Raw genomic sequence first — 21,531 nt, 5'->3', positions numbered from 1 at the left:
GTGGTACCATCTGTTTGTTCATAAAAAACACTTCCACTGGAAATAAGTTGATGATAAACAATGAACAAAGAGGCCAGTTACATCTGATGGGAATACTTCTTCAATTAGCCATATCAGGTCCTTGATTGGGACCATCCTGTACAAGATCCTAACTTTATTTCTCTAATCTTATCAATAAACTAATAAATGACTGTTTCTCCTATGAGTTGTCAAGCATTTGGCCAGTTCATGAGTTGGTGAACCTATCACATTCATGATAGGTCTAAGTGGCACATACTCTTTATAGATTTTTGTCAAGCCAAGTAGGATTTCTTTTCTCAAAATCCCAGAGGTTGGATCCCAACTGAGTCTTATATCTCTGGATCATCGAGTCGGGCCACAATTCTCTCATTATAATAATCCTTGGTGTTCATTACGACGGTGGCATTTTATCAGCAGGCAATACCAAGATGTTCCCATCAGTATTGAGATTTAGGTGGTTTTGCATGCATTAGAATCCTTGACATTTATCTGCGGATTTCTTTAGCAATGTCATTAGGTGAAATACAAATATCTGATTAGACATTCGCAATTATATTCTCGTGGGGTACCTTGGTTGGAGCTATAGCGAAGTTTCTGCCTTTGGCAAGTATGCGAACTCGCCTTCTGAAAGTATCCGATTGGAGAAGGTGACCGCTGTTTGTCTGTTATACTGTGGAAAACGATTTTTCTGGGTCTCACTGAGACTCTCGTATTTCTTTATATGTCTCTTGGGAATGGCTAATCTTGTGGTTTTCATTGAGTCCGTCACGAGACGGACAATTTTGTAAGGTGAGGTACATCAGTTCCATGTCGATGAGAGCTACCTCCTTTCTGTTCTGATGGATCCTTTCTCTTGTAATTTATTTGTGTCCGAAGGCATTTGGGGATCATATTCGTGTCGCAACACTGTAAAAGAAATGTCAGTGAACATGGCGTCATCACTTATTTGCTATAAATAATGCTCATTTGTGAGAGTACCTTATTTTGCTTGTGTTTCTGAGTCATATTTTGGAGCAGGTTAGTGACCAGCAACTGGTGCTGGAAAATAAGCTGCAAAGTCTCAATGCTGAAATGGAACGGTTGAGCCAGAAAGAGATGCAGACAGCTGCTGACAACACCCAACTGACGGAAAAGGTATCTTATCTAGAGAAGGAATGTGCAGGTCTGGATTTGGAACTGAAGGCAGTTAAAAATAGATATCATCAAGAAGTGAAAGCCCATGAAGAAACTGAAAAGAGCAGAGTGTTGAACAAGGAAGAGGCTAATCTGGAAGTGGTGAAAGGTGAGTAATGCTAAAATTATTGTAAAATATGTATGTATTCATGAGCATTAGAAATTTCAAATTCTGACAAATAAGAATTTCAATGCCTATTTTCTTTACTGAAACTAAAGATACTATTTCACTATTAAGATTTTTAAGAAAATTGAAGTGAAAAATAACATTAAAAAAAACTAAAATATATGTTAATTGGAAATATTTCAAATTTGTTTCTCATTAAATCGAGTTGTTTGACAATGGTGTCTTGAGCATCTGAAGTTATTTCACTTCTCATTCATTAAAAATTCCAGTATCTAGTTAGTATCCGAGAAACTGACACAAATATATCTTTGAAACCGTCAAAGAATTTACAAAATACACACTCAAAATGAATTTCCATCTACCTTTCTTTGAATCTATGCAAACAAAAGTGTTTACTCGACATCAATCCTATTTATAAATTTAAAGTACACACCTTTCTGATGTCCCTTATAAAGAATAAAAAACATTCCACTATGAAATTCATAGTCATGTACCTGATCATCAAACAAAACAGCTCGAGTATCTGTTAACAAAAAATCTAAAACCTGCATTTTCCAGAAAATCTATATTTTACAAAAAATAATGGTACCCAATGACATTGAATACTTTTCCAATGAAACAAAATCTAAATTGACATCAAAGAATTATTTGTTGTAATAAATAACATTATTTTATTTGTTTGTATTTGTTATTTTTTTTCCTGATTGATTCGGCCGTTTCTTGATAAATATCCATAGTAATTTAATAAACTACAACTCACTATTTGATCTCCACAAACTTTATTTGAAAAATATATCACGACATGTTTTGATAACACAGTAGCCAAATCACTGTTGATAAAGCTACTGTGTTAGCGAAACATGTCCTGATATATTTTTCAAATAAAGTTTGTGCAGATCAAATCGTGAGGTGTAGTTTATGAAATCATTTGTTATTTATTAAACAACTTCTGAAATAGCTCCCGTGGAAGGGAATAATGTTAATTAATACAACAAATAAGTATTTAATGTCTCTATATATGAATAATTCTTGTATAAATTTCCTGTAGTTTCGTGGAAACAAATAAATATTTCTTCAGATGTCGCTAATTTGACTTCTCTCAGAACAGAAGAGTTATTCAATTGTTTTATTATTGAAACTATCAACCTCATTGTACCTAGCAGATTTCTGAAGACAGTTGAAGAATTTTTATGTAATCAAGAAATCTAGAGCCTTATAGTATTAAGGAATTTATTTCTCGGAAAAGTTGAAAAAGCTTATGTTTTTAATATATTTTTTTGTAAGATTTTGTTATTAGGACAGTATTTCGTTAAAATATTTTTTATTACTTCCCATCTTTGAAATGTGATAATTCTCCTTTATCATTGATGTGTTTCTCAGACAAGTGTTTTTCTGTATTGATCATGCATGTTTACTCATACTCTTTGGAAATGAATTATCTCTATATCTTTATTCTAAATATGAAATTTCTAACCTTACAAATACAAAATAGTTCCATACAGTATATCTTTCTATTTTTTTATTTTTATTGTTTGTAAATTAATGAAATGTCACTTATTGTTTAACCCATTTATCAATTCACATCCATTTCAGGCTTCAATAATTTCTTTCCTTTACAAATTAGTGTGTTCATATTTTTCAAAAATATTAATGAATTTTATTTTTATTGTTTTCATCCTTTCATTAATTTTCAACATTCATTAAAAAAACCTCATAATTCCTTTTTGAAAAAATAGTTTTTGTAAAATGCAGCTTTTAGATTATTGTCTTTACCAAGAAACAAATGATTGCTGAGTAGGAGATTTGATTTCAAAAGATTTTTATTCAGATCCTAGATCAGGTATTGTGATGGGTCGTAGTAAATTAAACACTTCAAAAATTCAATGAGCAGTGAGAGATGGAGATTAGAGATACTAATGTGAAGCCATTGAATTCTTCTGAAAAAATTACATAGTAAAGAATAGTAAGTGCATTTATTGGGAATATGTTTCTAAAATGTAGTTGATGATGACGATCCTCAAGGACTATTTCTATATTTTCATGCAGAACTTATGGACAGGATTATTTCTGGTAATTTGTAGGGCATAGAGTAGACTTCAGGAACAAATAGATGATTATAACCGCACAGCAAACTATTATACTATGCACACATTTTTCTTAACCAGTACACTTTTTGATACAGCCTTTAAACAAGTGCATGTTTGCTTTCTTCTACTTGATTTGCATTTTAATCCTCTGAATATATTTTTATAACAGTTTTCTTCATCTCCTGAAGACGCCAATTGTTGGTGAAGGAAGTTCTTGTTTTGGATTTATTCCACGCCAGAGATTCCAGTTTTACCTTTTATTCAGTAATATCCTAAAAACTTAATGACTTTCTCATTATAGTTTTTAATTTTCCAAACCAAATGACCTTTTTATTCCTCAAAACCTTTGATTTGCTCTTAGATTTCATTTTTCACTTTAGACCAAAATTGATCTATTAATACTTTTTTTTAATACTGATTCATTTCAGCACTACAGTCAAAACTGAACGAAGAAAAGAGTGCCAGACAAAAGGCTGATCTGAACTTTCAAGAAAAGGAAAGGCAAATTTCGATGTTGTCTGTGGATTATCGGCAGATACAGCAGAGATTGCAGAAGTTGGAGGGTGAACATCGACAGGAAACGGAAAAAGTAAAGGCGTTGCACAGTCAGATTGAACAGGAGCAGCAGAAAAAAACCATACTGCAGTCTGAAATGGTGCAACAAACGGCAGAATTAACTAAGCTGAGGGCAAAGGAATCTCAACTGCTGCAGGAGTTGAATCATCTGCAGGTGAATATTTTCGATAACAGTATCATTTTCATTTACAAAATAAAAAAAAATAAACAGAAGTTTCAAGCATTCACGGCCGGAAATCAAACGGAAACTTTGGTTATACGCTTAGGTTGGTAGCCGTGGTGTAATGAAGAGATTGGTTCTGAACTTCACCCATAACTGGAAAAGGCATCTTCAGAGGTGATTGGCAGCAATGCACTAAGACCTCCTCATTGGTAGACTTGTTAATGATACCGTGAACTGTGTGTTACTGATATTTATAGTGGTAGAAGAGACACTTCTGATTGGTCCGGGCGGCATCGGGATTTTTGGGGCAGCGGTAGAGGCTGAATACTGTTTTGTCCATGTTCCAGATATATTCTTCTCTATTAGAGTTGTTTTGATGTTTATGTATATCTATGGCTTCTTGATTCATTTTGTCATCCTAATGTATAATATTCCATCTACTTATCAATTTTTTATATTATATTCGATAGCTCACTAATAGATAAACTAAACCACAAAACTCTTCAATAACAAATCAAAATATGCTTAAGTACCCTAAGAGTTGAACATCTTATTGGCAAAGTTTGTGAACGACGCGGTCCCTGTAAACCAGGCCACTAATTTTTTCGTGAATTTCTTGATTAAGGCTGCAGAAGGGAATTATTTTAAAGTCTACATTTCGATTTATTGATGGAAGTCTATTTCATATAATTCCTGATACATCTGAACAGTCGGTCGGTAGCCGGTCGATTCGACGTGGGTGCTTTGTTCACTCACCCGAATTGATCGCCGTGTTGGTCGGTGGTTCAAGACCCAGGCTGAACGATCGATTTTCACTTGCTATCGTCCAACCCGTGTTAGGAATCACACGTTAAAAGGTAAGACCTCGTTAATCTTCAGCTCGCACAAGTTTCGACTTCTGAGGGTTGTCGTTCGTAGGGGTGCGACAGCTGGTTAACGGAAAAACAGATTTTAAATCTAAATTTATTTCCGATGATAGGTTTTGGTCTATTGCCTTTTTATAAGCTACACTTCCAGTCCTACAATAGCTACTTGTATAACAAGGGAGGAAAGTGTTACTTTTCCTCCCGAGAATGAAGTTTACTGCCCGACGCGTAGCGGAGGGCAGTAATCATTCAAGGGAGGAAAATTCACTTTACCCCCATGTTATACATATGATTTTTCCGCCTCCCTCAAATTTTTAAATAATTTATTTATGAAACTACCAAAAAATAATTTATTTATGAAACTTACAAACAAAATTTATTAAAGAAGTAAAACTGAGAAGTAGGTACAGTATAACTCATAGGGACGGTATTTTCATACTTGCATCCTACATATTTTTAATTTCTGCTAGAGTAATTATTTATAGTGATGTTAAACGTGCAGTTTTGAGCAGTGTTTATTTGAATACCACTAGAACTGAGAGCTGGATCCAACGCAGTTTTCGTGATATTTTCACTAACTATATTATTATACAACTGGTATCCCTCGGAAATACTCGTACTTGGCTGATTACAATCAGTTTCATTAACTTTAATGACTCCCATAATTAGGTTCGAAATTTTTTGCTTTTTTGCAAGAGATTGCTGCACATATCCTTCAGCGATATTTGTAGACTTCCAACCTCCGTGTTGCTTTAAAGTAAGAATGTCTCCTCCAGAATTTGCAAGTAAACTTGCAGAGGTTCTTCTGAAACTATGCCCGGTATAATTTATGGCATTAGGCAGTTTTGAAAATTCTGCAATTTTTGTAGGAATTTTAGCTATAGTATTTTTCCCAACCATTTGGTTGATACATTTTCCTGCTCTATAGCAGACAAATAAACGTGTCTGATCTATTTTAGGGCGTAACGATATATATTTTCTATAAATATCAATATAATTAGGGCCATTCCCCAGTGAAGCATTGATTACAAACGTTCTCTGAATATTTGTTTTAGAATTTGGTATATTTACTATTAATATTGAACCTTTATCTTCAATATCTGTAGTGGCCATTTTAAGGAGCTCGTTACACCTGCATGCTCCTGAAATTCCGAAAATGAGGAGAACCTACAAAACAAAGAAAAATTATTTTAAAAAAAGAAAAAAACTGTCGACGCTGGAATTCGAACCAAAAACTACAAGGCCGTCATGAATAATGAGCGGTGCACCAACTCACTGCGCTACTGAGCCTAATAAACTACTTTTGCGGAATCATAAACATAGCATAAAGCTTTAGCTCTATTATAATATTTAACTTTTATTTTTTAAATATATTTACTTCTCGAAAATATCTTACCTTCATTAATAAATAATTATTATCGGGGGCTTCTAATAAAAATTTATTTAGTTCCTCTCTTGAGAAGGTTTTTGCCTTATTAGGTTTATATCCTTGGTTTTGCCTTTTCAAGAAAGCAATTAATTTTGGGTATTTAATATCCATATTTTCTTTTATTTGAAGCATGGTAAGTAGCATCTAATACTTGGACCACAATGTAGAGGCTTTTAGTGTATTTGCTAATATCGAAAAATATCCCAACATAACATTTTCTGAGTAAATACGAATATGCTTTTCTTCGGCCCATCGCTGAAATAGATTTTTGGGGCAATAAAGATTGTACCATTTACATTAACTTGTTCCAAAATATCCGGTGGTGTATTATTTATATCATCAAAATCGCTTGAATCACTCATTTTAAAAATATTCTTAATATTTTACAGATATACCTATTATGTATGTGAATCACACTTTGAAACTGTCAAACGACCATAGAATGCTATAAAATTTGTCATAAATTCGAAAACCGGATGGATCTATGAATCTAACAAATTATCAATGAAAAAATCGTTAAATTAAAATACCTACTAATTTATACCATATTGCAAAATACAGGTTGTTCTATATATAAATGGTAAAATGTATATTTATATAATAGAATATAGTTTAGGTTGTCAATGCTGTATAAATTATTTCATTGATTATGTACCATGACGTCACTTTTACTTTTCCTCCCTTGTGAGGAAAAGTACGACTTTGCTCCCTACAATGAGGCCAGTAAATGTATACTTTGGATAGAGGTAGGCGGAAAAATTCATGTAGCAATTGCCAACTTGGATGATTCCGGTCTGGATATTTTCGGGCATACACCCTCGACACCAAAAGGCAATTCTCTAAACACTCACCAATCGCTAAAATCATATATATCTGCTCTTGAATGGATTAAGTTTTCATTTTCAACGGTAATATTTCAGTGAATATTTCAATAATGTACAACACAATAACTGTCAAGAATTTTTTCAACAAGTTGAATAAATGTTGTTTCAAACAATGTATTGAAATTACTATTTGATAAAGCCAATATCTGAAAGACCACTTAGGTTAGGTATTGGGAACTCCAAAATGAAATGAAAGATAATTGAATTTTATATTGTTCAGACAAAAAAAATACAGGGTGTTCTATTTGAAATAACAAAGTTATCTTTGTCCGAAATTATAAAAAAGTGATAATGATTTTTGAACATTCTGTATAACATTGAGAAACGGGTTTTATCGAAATCAATAGCCCAAAACCTATTTTATCAGCTCAGAATTTGAAGGGATGATTTCTATACATTTCGATGTTATTTATTTTTCAGTTGTACCTAGCATTTTCAAAAAAAAAATCAATAACTCGAGAACAGTTATAGTTAGGTACTCCAAAATAATTTCCTTCGGCAGCCTTAATCAATATACATATAATGAAATGGAGAAATTCACAAAAAAATTAATGGATTGGTTTACTGGAACCATGTTATATGGGGTGCCCCACCCTGTGTGTATGGAACATTGAATTAATAATTACAAATGAAAAAAGTATATAAAAACAAATAGAGAGACTACATGAACAAAACATTATTTTGCCGAACTAACCAGAAATATATATAATCAACATGAACGTATCGATAATTTCATAAATATACATATAAGAAGCTAAAAAAATTTATAATGAGTGCTCATTATGTTGAAGTTCTACAATATTTCTGATTTTGAATCTAATATGGATCTGTAGGATATTAAAAGAACCATCGAAGAGGAGCTGGCAAGATTGAAATCCAACTACCAGCGTGATCAGCTTCAGATGAAGGAACTTCAGGAGAACCTGGAGACTGAACAATATTTCACCACATTATATAAGACACAGACAAATGAACTGAAAGAGGAGATTGATGAGAAAAATAGATTGAACAAGGAATTCGAGGAGGAGAGGGTATCATTGAAGCACCAGTGCCAGTTGGCATTGGCTAGAGCTGATTCTGAAGCCTTGGCCAGGTAAATAATAATGAATGCAGTAATATTTCATAGCATTTTTTACTAAATCTTGTATAGTACGGAATGTTGTATGATTATCTATTAACAAACAATCATAATAATGACGTTTATTTATGTATCAAGAAAATTAGAAACATACAAAAATTAAACATGAGATGAATACATTTTTTAAGCTTACCTGAAAACTTTTTTTTTCTACAGAAAACACATGTAACTTTTAAAAAAATTCTTTTAACAGATTTTAAACAGATTTTATTTTTTTATAATTCATATTGTTGAAATGAAAGTGAACAATGGATCAAAAAATTGAACAATCACACATGTTAGTATAAAAATGTTGGCGGAATGAAGACTTCCTACAATAATTTCAGAAACTTGACCAGAGTTCATATGACACAATTATATTCAAAACATGGCTGGATGATATGTCACTTGCAGAAACCTATATACCAAGATTCTACTTATTCAGAGTGGACCGTCTTACTTTATACTTTTCAACTTATCACTAGTAACCAGCGAATTTTCCACATTTTGAAAAAATAGCTTGATGAAAACTTTCCATGAATTTGGTGACAGAAGCAATGTCAGAGGGTATTCTTTCAGTGAACCCAAAAATATTTTTATTATCTCATTACAAAGTAACTATCTTGACATGGGTTTTCCAGCAAGTCTACAGTGACCAATTTGCTGATCTATCAGAAGGACATATTGGATGCTTTTGAGAGTCAGTGTCATATTCATTCAATTCACGCCGATTTCTCAGAGGCATTTGATAGGAGTTAGTCATAGAATATTACTTAATGAACTAGACGCTTATGGATTGGGAACTGTATTTTATTTTGGATAGGGTAGGGGTAGAATTCAGTGGGTAAGGATCAACAATTATATATTGGACACCATTATTGTTCTGTTGGATGTTCTCCAAAGCAGTCATTGTGGACCTTTACTATTCAATATTTTTATTAGTGACCATATTACTCTCATCAGTGACTCAAAAGGATTAGTTTTAGCAAATGATTTTTAATTATATCGTCAGATTGAATCCCATGATGATGGTATGAGATTGGTTCTGAACTTTTTGCCCATAACCGGGAAGAGCATATTCAGAGGTCATTGTCAGCAATGTACCAAGATCTCTTCATTGGTAGACTTGTTGATGGAACCCTGAGCTGTCTATTACTGTTATTAATAACCTGATTTGAATCAATCAACTGATTGGTGTAGAATGGATTGCTTGGATCTTGATTCAGAATAATGTGCAATAATGTGTCTCAATTGTTCCCACTCACCCATCACCTTTGAATTTTGTATGAACTTCCTGCCTTTGAACCAAGTTGAGAAAGTTGAGGATCCCGATATTTTTGATGTAAGGATCTGTAAGGACTTCTCTATTGATACAATGATAATTTTGTATTGTTCATGGAATATGCATCTATTGTGTGGTGTCCTTACTTGGTCTATAAAATATTGTTAGACAGGAAAATAAGGCAGGTCACTATTATTGTCCAGAACTTCCTAACATTGTTAGTTTTAGATTGAGACAAAGGGAAACTGGGGACGATAATACTATATTTATTGTACAGACACATTGTAGAAATTGGGGATTCAATAATCTAATGTCAAATTTTATGGAAGGCTGATGAATCGGACCAATTTTTTCAAAACTCTATTGAGGCTTTCAAAAGATCCGTAATTTATGAAAAATGAGAGATAAAACTTTCTGTGTTTTTCACCACTTTTATTTGTAAGATAATTGTTTTATATTGATTCTGAATCAAAGTATTTTTTTCCGTTATACCAATAAAAAAAGGAATGAAATCTCAAACAGTGGAAGTATTTGCTTAATGCCAGCACCAGGTATCCTATGTAGTTATCTTATGAACAAATATGTCTGATTTTGATTTTCTGATTGATTCGTCGATTACTTGATGAAGGTCCATAGTAATTTCAAAAACTACACCTCACAATTTGATCTCCACAAACTTTATTTGAAAAAATATAATCACAACATGTTTCGCTAGCACAGTAGCTTTCTCAAGTGTATGAATACTTCAAATTGTTCTTATATTAATATTTATATACTACAGGTAACCATAATTGAGACTATGTCCAAAAATTACCTGAAGCTCTACCTAAGGTACCTGTTGAATTATGATTACCTAAAGCATATTACCTCACTTCTACATCAATAATAATTCTTTCTCGAATTTTAAGAAAACACGTTCAATAATGGTGATCCATTCAAATTTAGTTGGTCATTCATTAGAATGTTTCAATTTTTAAGTTTATTAATTTGCTTCCAAATGATTCAGTTTCAAATATTTATTTTCTATGTGCAAAATTTCGAACTCTTCATTAAAGATATGATTTTCTTCTAGAAGAAGATTTGAATATGTTGAATTTGTTTTCTTATTTGCATAGCTCGTATGATGTTCCTGAATTCGTTTCCTAAATGTTCTGCCAGTTTGACCAATATATACCTTATACTTTAATTTATATACTCCTGATTTCTCGAATTTGGATGTCTTGTCTTTATTATTTTCAACTTACTTTCCCAACGTATTACCTGTTGGATTTTGAAATAGATTCACAAAATATTTTTCAGTGTTACCATGAACACCTTGTGTCTAGGAAAAGGAAGGTTTTGGCTTTCTACTTCTCCATCTTTACACAAAAGAATGTGGGAAGCTTCCAAAGAAAGAAAGCTAAAATTACTCTCTCCTAAAAATAAACCTCTTTCAAGATAAATTTCTTTGTATCTATTTTCAATAAATCATTTCCAATCCAAAAAATCAAAAGCAAAAGAAAGAACAAATCTTGGTTAATAAATAGGATAAGAATATTATCAAAAAATTTGAGATGTTTACATAGCATTGGTACGTAGACATAGGAGGCAGCCACACATTTTCTTGAAAATAAAATTCACTCTACATTCCTATTTTAAAGTCGGTATTTAAAAAAAAAACGAGATTAACTTATTTGAAGCTTTTATTAGATGATAATGGATTTTTTTTAGATCCATAGCAGAAGAGACAGTGGCTGATCTTGAGAAAGAGAAGACCATGAAGGAACTGGAGTTGAAGGATCTTCTATCAAAGCATCGCAACGAGATGACCGCCAAAGATTTATCTGTGAACACACTCAAAGATAGAGAGTCTGAGTTGAAGAGGCTCAACGATCAACTGCAAAAAGAAAGAGATGAAATGAGCAGACAGTTGAAACAGTTGCAAGAAGAACTGAACAAAAAGTACAGCAATAATGAAGAAGTTGAAAAACTGGTAAGTGATAAGTAATAACAAATTTTCACTTCATTTGAGAAATAAGAATATATCATTTGGTCTGAATTCATACATTCATTTAAATATTTCTTACATTTCAAATGAAAATAAAATCAAACAAATACCTACCTATAGTTAGGATATGCACAATGTCATCCAAGAATCGTAGTCTATACTGAAGTTGAAAAAAAAATTGTTTTGTCTCAGATTGCCAAACTGAATACAGAGAGTCTTCTCAAACAACAGGCAGTAAATAAACTACATGAAATTATGAACAGAAAGGATCTCAGAGAGACGGGCAAAGGCAAATCAAAGGTGTCCAACGCTGATTTAAGAAGAAAAGAGAAGGATTTGAAAAAATTACAGCAGGAGTTGAGTCTCGAGAAGGAGAAGTACAATCAGATGATTGCTAATTATCAGAAGAATATTCAAGATTTGAGTGTGAGTCATTCATTTTCACCTAATTTTTTATTAATTTCAAATTTCTGTATATCCATCGATGTAATTAGTTTTATAAGTGAACTATATTCATCCCACAAAGTAACCCAAACAAAGAAAGATGCGTGATCATCATGCGTATTATCATCACGTATATTTGCATCAATTGGGTAAAATAAACAAGCCTCTTTACGCTGGCCAGATTTAACTGCAATCGGCTGGCAGAATTCAATGTTGCAGTGGTCAGTTACGTTTTAACACCTGTGGTGTGTACATATACGGTATTTTAAAGTTTAAAATTTTTATATTGGACCGAAAATGCTACCTCCATAGACACACCCAAAGCCTTCGATCTTGCCGTATTATCTTCTTGATTGTGTTCTGCTATTTGTTTTCTGTTTTTCAGATGTGGCTTTGGATAAATCCATCAAAATTTCATGTTAGATCTCCTTTGTCCATTGCTTCTAGGACTTTGTTGCTGAAGTACATCAAAGCAATTTCAATTGACTTATTTTTTAGATAGCCACATTTGCAGTTTGAAGTTTTTAGAGAATTTCACTAATTGGTTGGCCATTTCTATTTCAAAAAATGTTGATATACATATTGGAATACTGATTGGCCTGCATTTGGAAATGTCAGACTTATTCCCTTTTTTGTGAGGTGGTTTCACTATCGCTATCTTCAGTTCATCTGGAAAAAATTCTTCCTCAAATAAATTATTCAATAATAAGGAAGGTAAAATACATTCATTCTCTTGAGCAAAAATGTCATTTCCATACTCGTTAATTTGATAAACGATATTTTCAAAGAGGGGATATTTCCTGAGATACTGAAGACTGGAAAAGTAATACCAATATTTAAAGGTGGTGATAACAAAAATTTGGAAAATTATAGACCTATAACAATTGTGTGCTCATTCTCTAAAATTATTGAAACTATAATAAAGACAAGAATAATGGACTTTGTTGATCGTTATGTGGGATTTGATGAGTATCAGTATGGTTTTATCAAGGGTAGCAGCACTCTAAGCGCTACAATAGATTTCATTCATAATATTACATTGGAATTGGATAAAAAAAAGAATGGTTATTGCAGTGTTCATTGATTTAAGAAAAGCATTTAACATTGTTGACCATACTGTTCTTCTGAACAAACTATGTTGCATGGGTATAAGGGGCAAAACTCATTCTCTCATTGAGACATTTTTAAAGGAAAGATCCCAGTTTGTTGCTGTTGGTGAGAGCATGAGTGAGCATATAAAAAATAATTGTGGCGTACCACAGGGTTTCGGTTTGGGGCCCCTGTTCTATACACTGATGGTACTGTCACTGAGGCAGGTCAGGCTTAAGGGAAGGTATTTCACGTTCGCCGATGACACGGTCCTTTTGGACAGTGGATATGATTTACAGTTACTGGAGAACACAGTTAATGAAGATCTCTCTAAATACTCAAATTGGCTTGCACATAAAAAACTTAAGGTGAACTCTGCAAAAACCGTTTACATGCTATTTAAACAAAAAAATAGAATTTTTGGAAATATTGAATTAAGAATAAATAACTTACCCTGGATGAATGTTGTAAAAAAGTATTTGGGACTCATAATAGATGATAAGTTAAACTGGTCAGGACACATAGAACATATTAATGATAAAATTGTACCAATGTTAGGAGCTCTATATAGGTGTTCCAGTTACTTGAGTGTCAGTAATAGATAGATACTTGGTTTACAATGCATATATATTGGCGAATCTTAGGTACCTGTTGATCATATGGGGTAATTGTGGCACTACTAATTTCATAAAAATTGAAACGCTACAAAATAAATCATTAAAAATTTTATTTCAAATTCCATTTTGAACCCACACAAATGATTTATTCTCACAGACTGAACTACACCTAATTAAATATCTACTTAAACTTGAGCAATGCAAGAACATAATAATATATAAAATGAAAAACAAAAGAATCAAAAGCAACAACGATCTACTAGTCAATAACCAGTTTTATGAGTATAATACAAGGGGTAGAAATGACTTATAAGAAGGAACAAAGGATTATAAAATCCTTTTACACAGTCTATAGAAGTCTTCAATGAATTACCTGTCCATATACGTGAGTTGCCGGGCTATAGTTCATTCATCAATAGTTTAAAAGAACATCTGAGCCTCAAGGCACATATCTGATAAGTTGATACTATGAGCTTTGTAGTGGTTTACTAGTTTTTGTGTTTCACTTGTCATGTTGAATGTTTGTGAATCCCGAGACCAGCATTTTTGCTGCTTAGGGAGAATAACAACATATTTTATATTTATAGTGCCTGAACTGTACGCTGTTGTTATATTTTTAATAAAAAAAAGAATGTTTTGTATTGTTGGTTTTTTGGATTGGAATGAATTCTATTACATGTTGTTTTTGTGGAAGTTGAGGAATTGGAATTAGTACAGTTTGGTGAACCCAAAATAATTTGTTGGATTTTTTCTGGATTTAGGTGACTTCTTTTGAAGGCACTTTCCAGACGTCTTCTTTGTTTTCGTTTATGCATCACTTTTCTCCATTGTCCATCATCCTGAAGTTCTATATAATCACATGTACTAACTAGCAGGAGCAAAATAGGTAAAATAGGTGTTTACTCTTTGGCTGATAAATGTGAACTGACCACCCTCAATTTTCACAAATTGTTTTCCAACACGTAGTTGGGTTTGATATTTCTATGAATGTAATGATGAAATATTTTTTCGCCGTTTAGTTTCAGCTGAGTGAAGAAATTGCATCGAAACAACGCCTTCAGATGGAACTCGATAGCAAAGATGCTGACCTGGAGCAATTGCAGCTGAAGCTTTCATCAATGAATAGTGAAACAGCCTCACTGAGTTCGGCGGACAATGAAGGTGATGAAATTGACAATAATGCTGTGTTTGAGGGGTGGCTTTCAATACCATCCAAACAAAATATTAGACGACATGGGTGGAAAAAGCAGTATGTCGTGGTTAGCAGTAGGAAGATAATATTTTATAATTCTGACAACGATAAACAGAATTCGGATCCTGTGATTGTATTAGATCTTAGGTGAGTTTTCCTTAGTTTATTTGGTTTTTCAAAGTCGGTTCTGTTTTTTTTTTTTTTTTCGATACTGAATAAATTGATCAAAATTCTGTCACTAACTGAAACTCTTCAAGGAGGATATCTATGTTAGAGCCATAGAGAACATTTTTTGCCTACTTCAAGTTTTCAGAAACAACAACAACATTTAAGTTTTTTCTTGAATAGATCATTTAACATCAAATTTCTCGATAACAAATGAATCAATTTTGAAAAAAATAACAGTGAAGAACTTTCAAATAATGTATCACTCGACCCTCCATACATTAAGAAAAATATGGGGGGAAACTACTGTCGTCAAGGATGTGACATATGGATATGAATTTCATATCAGAACTATTCTCTTCGAAACAAAAATTGATGTGTCGAATTTTTCATTAGAACACCGCATATTATATCAAACTTATGTTAGTTTATGAATGATAACAAATTTTAGATTTTCAGTCCTGTGCAATTTAAAATGTATTCTATTTATTTGCTACTTTTTTCACTTTCGACTGATTCTGCATGATAGTACTTCTTGCGTCATCCAAGACAGTAGACTTTTTGAAAAAAATTTGGAAATTCTTGAATTCTTTTTTTTTTCAAGAATTATTGCAGTATTTTTAATTTGGTCACATTTCTCATATAGGAAACTGCGCTTTGAATAGAACTATATTCACTTAAAATTATTATGTGTTATGTTTAAAACTCAACTCTTCTTGCCCAAGTAAATCTTCATGTTCCCTCTAGAAAAACACGAAATAATCTAACCTTTGCAATAGATTACCATAGGTGTAACTATGGAATGCATTCTCCTTTATCAAGAATAGTCACAAACGGGAATAATACAAAATTCGATCTCTTTCATATTTCCGAGGATATTCTTAGAAATAAGTTAAGATATATTCTTAAATTGCTAGTATGTCATTTACTTTTATTCTCGCTTCATTTCAATTCTCTACTATAACTGTTTAAATTGTTATTATTTAAAATTAAATTAGATAAGATTTGTGTTAACAATCTGATATTTGTATAACTTATATTAAATGGGAGTTACCCATGAATAAATAAATAAATAAAATGTACGAACGCAACCCTCAGAGGTCGAAACTAGTGCGAGCTAAGGATTAACGAGGTCTTACCTTTTAACGTGTGATAACAGAAAACATATTTTGAATGCGTACGGATTTTTATCATTTGTCAATGATAATACAATATTTTCAAATATGACATTACTGATCATTATTCAAGTACTTCACAAATTAAATGTCATAAACCTTATCAAATTCATAATCTCCCAAGTATAAATCATTTGCAGATTATTAAAAGTTTTACAAATTATTTTAAATTTTTAATTGGAATTACTTTTATTTGGATGACGAGTGGAATATTGAATTTCGTTAATAAAAAAAATTAATTATTTAACCAACTTCAAAAATACGCTGAAAATATATTTTTAGAACAAGAGTATAAAATGTATACAAATACATTAATAAATTTGATAAAATCTGCCAAAGTTCAATATTATCAATCTGAAATTGAAAAAAATGGTGAAACTCCTAGAGAACTCTGGAATGCTGTAAAAAAATAAGTAATGAGGAAAAAGATTGGAGCTCAATAAACTGTATAAAAGTTAGAAACTTTTCCTACTGGAAGGCTAAATCAAAGTGAAGAGTTTACCCCAAAAATTTACTCCGTAATATAAACCACTGACCAAGAGACCAATTAGTCAGTAACCTGTCGTATTCATAAAGTTTGCCTAAAAATTGAAAAAGTCAATAAAAAATAAAGTTTCAATACTTATCTGTTTTAGTGATCAGCTTTTCGGAAAACAATCTTTTTCCATTTCCAAAAATCATTTGAAAACAATCTCCTCAATTGTAAAAAGCTGTATTTATTTTGGCATACGGTCAAAGGAATTGGATTTTTGGGTGGTTTAAATTAAGCAGTAACTTTTTGGGGTAAACTTTTCATTTTGCCCTTTATTACACTTCAGCAGATTCTTCATTGATTTAGCTTTGTTTATTTTTCAGATAGTGGAAGGCTATATACTCAAACAACAGTAAAAAATATTGAGTTCTTGATGATCTATATTATTCGAAATCTGAAGTACATTCATTATTCTGTTGGTGATACATTTATAACATACACAAGTAAAACTTGGGTCAATTCAAAACAAAAAGTAGAAACAGATTTCAAAATTGTCATTAACTGGTTTAATAAAAATCTCTCGACAATAAATTTTCAAAAAACAAAATATATTCCATTCTCTTGTCAAAATTCTTTGTTTAATTTAGGACCACTTATTATCTGTCTCAATGTAAAAACAGAATCGGATGACTATCAAATATTTGGGAATAATGATTTATGAAATATGTAAAATGGAATGGCCACATCAATTATGTGTTGAAGAAACTGTAAATATTATTACCAAAATTCAAATGTTTGAAACAATATATTAAGGAACACTATCTGGAGATGCTATATTTGGACCTAGTTCAGTCACAACTTATGATTCATTAGGATGGGTTTAAAGTTTCAAATTATGAATTGAAAAAATTAGAAGATTTTTTTTTATTTCAAAAATAACCGCATCAACCGCGAAGGGTTATTAGCAGGGAGGAACAATTAGGTATAATTATATTTTATGTAATATATGAATAGATTTCAAAAAGGTTACTAAAGAGTTCAAGTTCACCACGTCTAGGGCAGAATTGAGATCACTGGGAAGTCTTGCTTCTTGTCTTTCATATTAAAAAACTGGGCACTCCAGAATAATGTGTTTCACACTGTTGATCACACCACAAATATTACACTCTGCAGCATCTTATTTCTTCATAAGGTGTTGGTGTGTTAGTCTTGTGTGTCCGATTCTGAGGCGAGTAAGAATGACTTGATGTCTAAGTTGGGCTGATTGGTAGTTCTGGAAGCGCATGTAGGGATTTATCTCAAGTAATTTATTTGATTCCATGGCCATCCATCCATCTTTCTTTCCAAGTGTTTGCTATTAGTTTCTTTATGATTTTAAAGTAATCTGAGTGGGAAATTTGTTCAAACAGTGTTGCGGAAGGAGTAACTGTAACATTGGGAGCGACTGCATCGGCTTTCTCATTGCCTCTGATTCCAGTATGGGAAGGTATCCAGATTAGTTTAATACATTTTTGATTCTGCATTAGCTTGGATATTTCCTTTATATGGACAAGTAGTGAATTCCTTGGGTATAACTGTCTGATTCCATGAATTGCGCTGAGAGAATCGGTGATAATAACAGAGTTGCCTTCCAGTCTTTCACAGTGTGCTATGGCTTGATCTATGGCCTATAATTCACCTATATACACACTACAGATTGACGGCAGACGGTAGGCAAGCTCCGTATCTCGTGTAATGACGGCTGCTCCCACACAATCAGAAGATTTTCAAACATCTGTGTATAAGTGATTGTATTCCTTGTAGTTGGAGATTATTTCAGAGAAAGTTTTTTGGATAAAACTTGGTGTGATATAATTTTTCCTGTGGGTGAAGAGTTGGGTTTTACAGGATGGGATCTTTATGGTCCATGGTGGTGGGGAGCAGAAACCAAGTGACATGACATTATTAGGGACTACAGGATTATTAGGAATTTTTGACATTTTTGCGTAGTGTTAAAGCACCTCTATTACTTTGATTTGAAAGAAGGGGAAATCTGTTACTGAAGGTATAGTGATAGGTGGGGTTATTTATATTATCAGAAATTCTTGCAGCATACGTCATGGTCATGTATTCACGGCGAAGATCGAGAGGCTGCTCTCCTGCTTCGATAAGTAAACTTTCCACTGGGCTACTACGGTATGCTCCTAAGGCTATCCTAATGGCGGCATATTAAATGACATCCAGCTGTTTAAGAGCTGACTTATTTACAGTAGAGTAGGCAATACATCCATAGTCTATTTTAGATCTTATTAGCGCCCGATAGATAATAATAATAATAATAACAAAGTATTGCAGTCCGCTCCCCAGGTGTGATTTGACAAGACCTTCATTAGATTAAAACCATTTTGACAAGATTTCTTAACATTTCGAATATGGGCGTTCCAATTCAGTTTGTAGTCAAACGTCATCCCAAGAAACTTCGTTTTCTCAATGAATTCTAACTGCTGTCCATTAAGTGTAAAGTTTGGGAAACTAGTTGCTTGCTGTTTGGAAAATAGGTGGCATTTGGTCTTCGCTGGTGAAAATTGGAAACCTGTATTGAGGAACCATAATTGCAGACTTGATATCGCCTCCTGAAGAAGTGACTCCAATGTGTTTATATTTCTGCTACTGACAAATAGGACTTGGTCATCCGCGTATAGCAGCCCTTTGACTGGGGATTTGATATTCTTTAAGATGTCGTTGATGGCTATGAGGAAGAGGGTGCCGCTGAGTGATGATCCCCGAGGGGATCTGTTCCAATACGTTGCGATTCCAAACTGTATTGAATGCTCGACGAATATCGAAAAAGATGGCTATAACCTTGTGTCGATTTGCGAAGGACTCGTATATGGCTGACTGAAGGATAACCAGATTGTCTGTTGTTGAGCGATTTTTTCTAAATCAACTTTGTTGGGGAATTATCAGGTTATTCTGCTCGAGAAAAAACTGTAGTCTAGCGTTCAAAATATTTTCCAATACCTTGCACATGGTGGAGATGAGGGAAATAGGTCTATATGAGTCGGGATCAGATGGAGATTCATTCTGTTTTAGAAGAGGCAGTACAATAGAATTAAACCAAAATGTGGGAAGTTGTCTGGTGCGGTATAAAGTGTTGTAAATCCCTAGAAGATGGAGTTTGCCGGATTGTGGCAGTTTCGTGATAAATATATAAGGGATGTCATCTGGCCCCAGTGTATGACCTTTCACTTTAGACAATGCCTCTTCGAGTTCATCCATGGTTATATCGATGTTTAGTATATTTTCATCGTCGTCTTCAATTAAAAAATGATTGGAGTCTATGACTTCTCTTCTTTCTAAAAAGTTAATATCGTAGTTGACGTCACTAGACTGTTGCTGGAATTTAATAGCTAGAATGTTAGCAATCTCGCGACTATTTGATACGACGATATCGTCATCAATAAGGGAGGAAATGTGATTTCCTTTCGACCTTCGGATCCTGTTAATTTTTCCCCATACTTCAGCTATTGAAGTTTGCTGGTTCAAAGTGTTTACATAATTTTTCCAAGATTCTCATTTGCTTTGCTTTAGAAAAAATCGTGGGCGAGCTCTGAGCCGATTAAATTCGACTTTGTTCTCAAGGGAGAAATGTCGTTTCAATCTGTTGAAAGAACTAATGATGCACTGTTGGGAACCTTTGGTGTAGTAATGAATATTACTGGAGTTTTTTTTTCCCAACACCAAATCGTTATTTTCAACACCTCGACACGTGTTTCGATCACCAAGTGATCATCTTCTCTTTGAAGATGATCACTTGGTAATCGAAACACGTATCGAGGTGTTGAAAATAACGATTTGGTGTTGGGAAAAAAACTCCAGTAATATTGTTGAAAGAACGTTTGCACTCAATTGTTGCTGCCTGACATTTGTCGTTCCACCATGGTACTGAATAGTGATGTGTTAATTGTGAATTTTTACCTATGGCAGTGGATGCTGATTCGATTATAATTTTGGTGAATTTCTCCACCAGCGTATTCACGTCATAATCGAAATTTGTAGAAGAAATATCTGATAACTTGGAGTCAATGAGGTTCTCATAGTGAGTCCATTTGTCATGCTGTACATTGTTGACTTTCCATGTGGGATCATATATTGGTGTCTGAAATGAGTTATCATTGCTTTCAATCAAGATTGGAAAATTATCACTATCGTATACTTGTGATGATACTTTCCAAGAGAGCGATGTTGAAATCGTTGGTGTGCAAAAGGCTAAGTCTATAGCGGAATGGTTGCCAGATGTGCTATTGAATCTCGTAAATTCACCATTGTTTAATATAACGAGGTTGGAATGGTTGATGTATTCCTCTAAGAGTACTCTGCGTTTGTTACAAGATGCGCAGCCCCATAGAGAATTGTGGGCGTTGAAATTTCCCACAATAATGAAGGGTTTTGGAAGCTGTTGAATTATCGTATCAAGTTCTTGAAAGGTTAACTCTACATTCGGTGGAATATATACGTTGCAGATGCATAATTTTTGCGGAAATGTGACAAGAACTGCTATAACTTCGAGTTCTGACGTTATTGAAACCATTTTTGAAGGGATTGATTTTTTAGTATAAATGGTGACTCCACCGCAGGCTCTAAGTGGGCTATTTATAATTTTATGGAAAGAGTTGTAAGATTTCA

General features: G+C 33.1%; 2 protein-coding genes across 5 annotated transcripts in view; one reads left to right on the top strand and one right to left on the bottom strand.

Annotated features, from left to right (window-relative positions):
* Positions 1 to 21,531, top strand: part of Rok (Rho kinase) — a 66,791-nt gene that overhangs the window by 20,541 nt on the left and 24,719 nt on the right. For all 4 annotated transcript variants that reach the window (XR_012465142.1, XR_012465141.1, XM_074173826.1 and 1 more), the window contains exons 7-12: positions 1,039 to 1,303; positions 3,837 to 4,138; positions 8,160 to 8,419; positions 11,436 to 11,697; positions 11,905 to 12,138; positions 14,882 to 15,201. Coding sequence is in view for 2 of the 4 variants with exons in the window: in XM_074173826.1 (XP_074029927.1) it covers positions 1,039 to 1,303; positions 3,837 to 4,138; positions 8,160 to 8,419; positions 11,436 to 11,697; positions 11,905 to 12,138; positions 14,882 to 15,201 (1,643 nt within the window). In the remaining 2 variants the exon portion in view is untranslated. The remainder of the gene's footprint in view (positions 1 to 1,038; positions 1,304 to 3,836; positions 4,139 to 8,159; positions 8,420 to 11,435; positions 11,698 to 11,904; positions 12,139 to 14,881; positions 15,202 to 21,531) is intronic.
* Positions 5,168 to 6,695, bottom strand: LOC141481743 (uncharacterized). The gene is made up of 2 exons (XM_074173828.1): positions 6,410 to 6,695; positions 5,168 to 6,180 (listed from the first exon to the last, which is right to left on the bottom strand). Exons 1-2 carry the CDS (start codon positions 6,584 to 6,586, stop codon positions 5,470 to 5,472), a joined length of 888 nt encoding a protein of 295 aa, XP_074029929.1. The 5' UTR covers positions 6,587 to 6,695; the 3' UTR covers positions 5,168 to 5,469.

This window comes from Leptinotarsa decemlineata, unplaced genomic scaffold (assembly GCF_025532065.1).
Source record: "Leptinotarsa decemlineata unplaced genomic scaffold, Ldec_3_MD MMD2_tig00000505_RagTag_RagTag, whole genome shotgun sequence".
NCBI classification, from domain to species: Eukaryota; Metazoa; Arthropoda; class Insecta; order Coleoptera; family Chrysomelidae; genus Leptinotarsa; species Leptinotarsa decemlineata.
The sequence above is the reverse complement of the archived record's forward strand: the minus strand, read 5'-3'. Positions and strand labels throughout refer to the sequence as shown.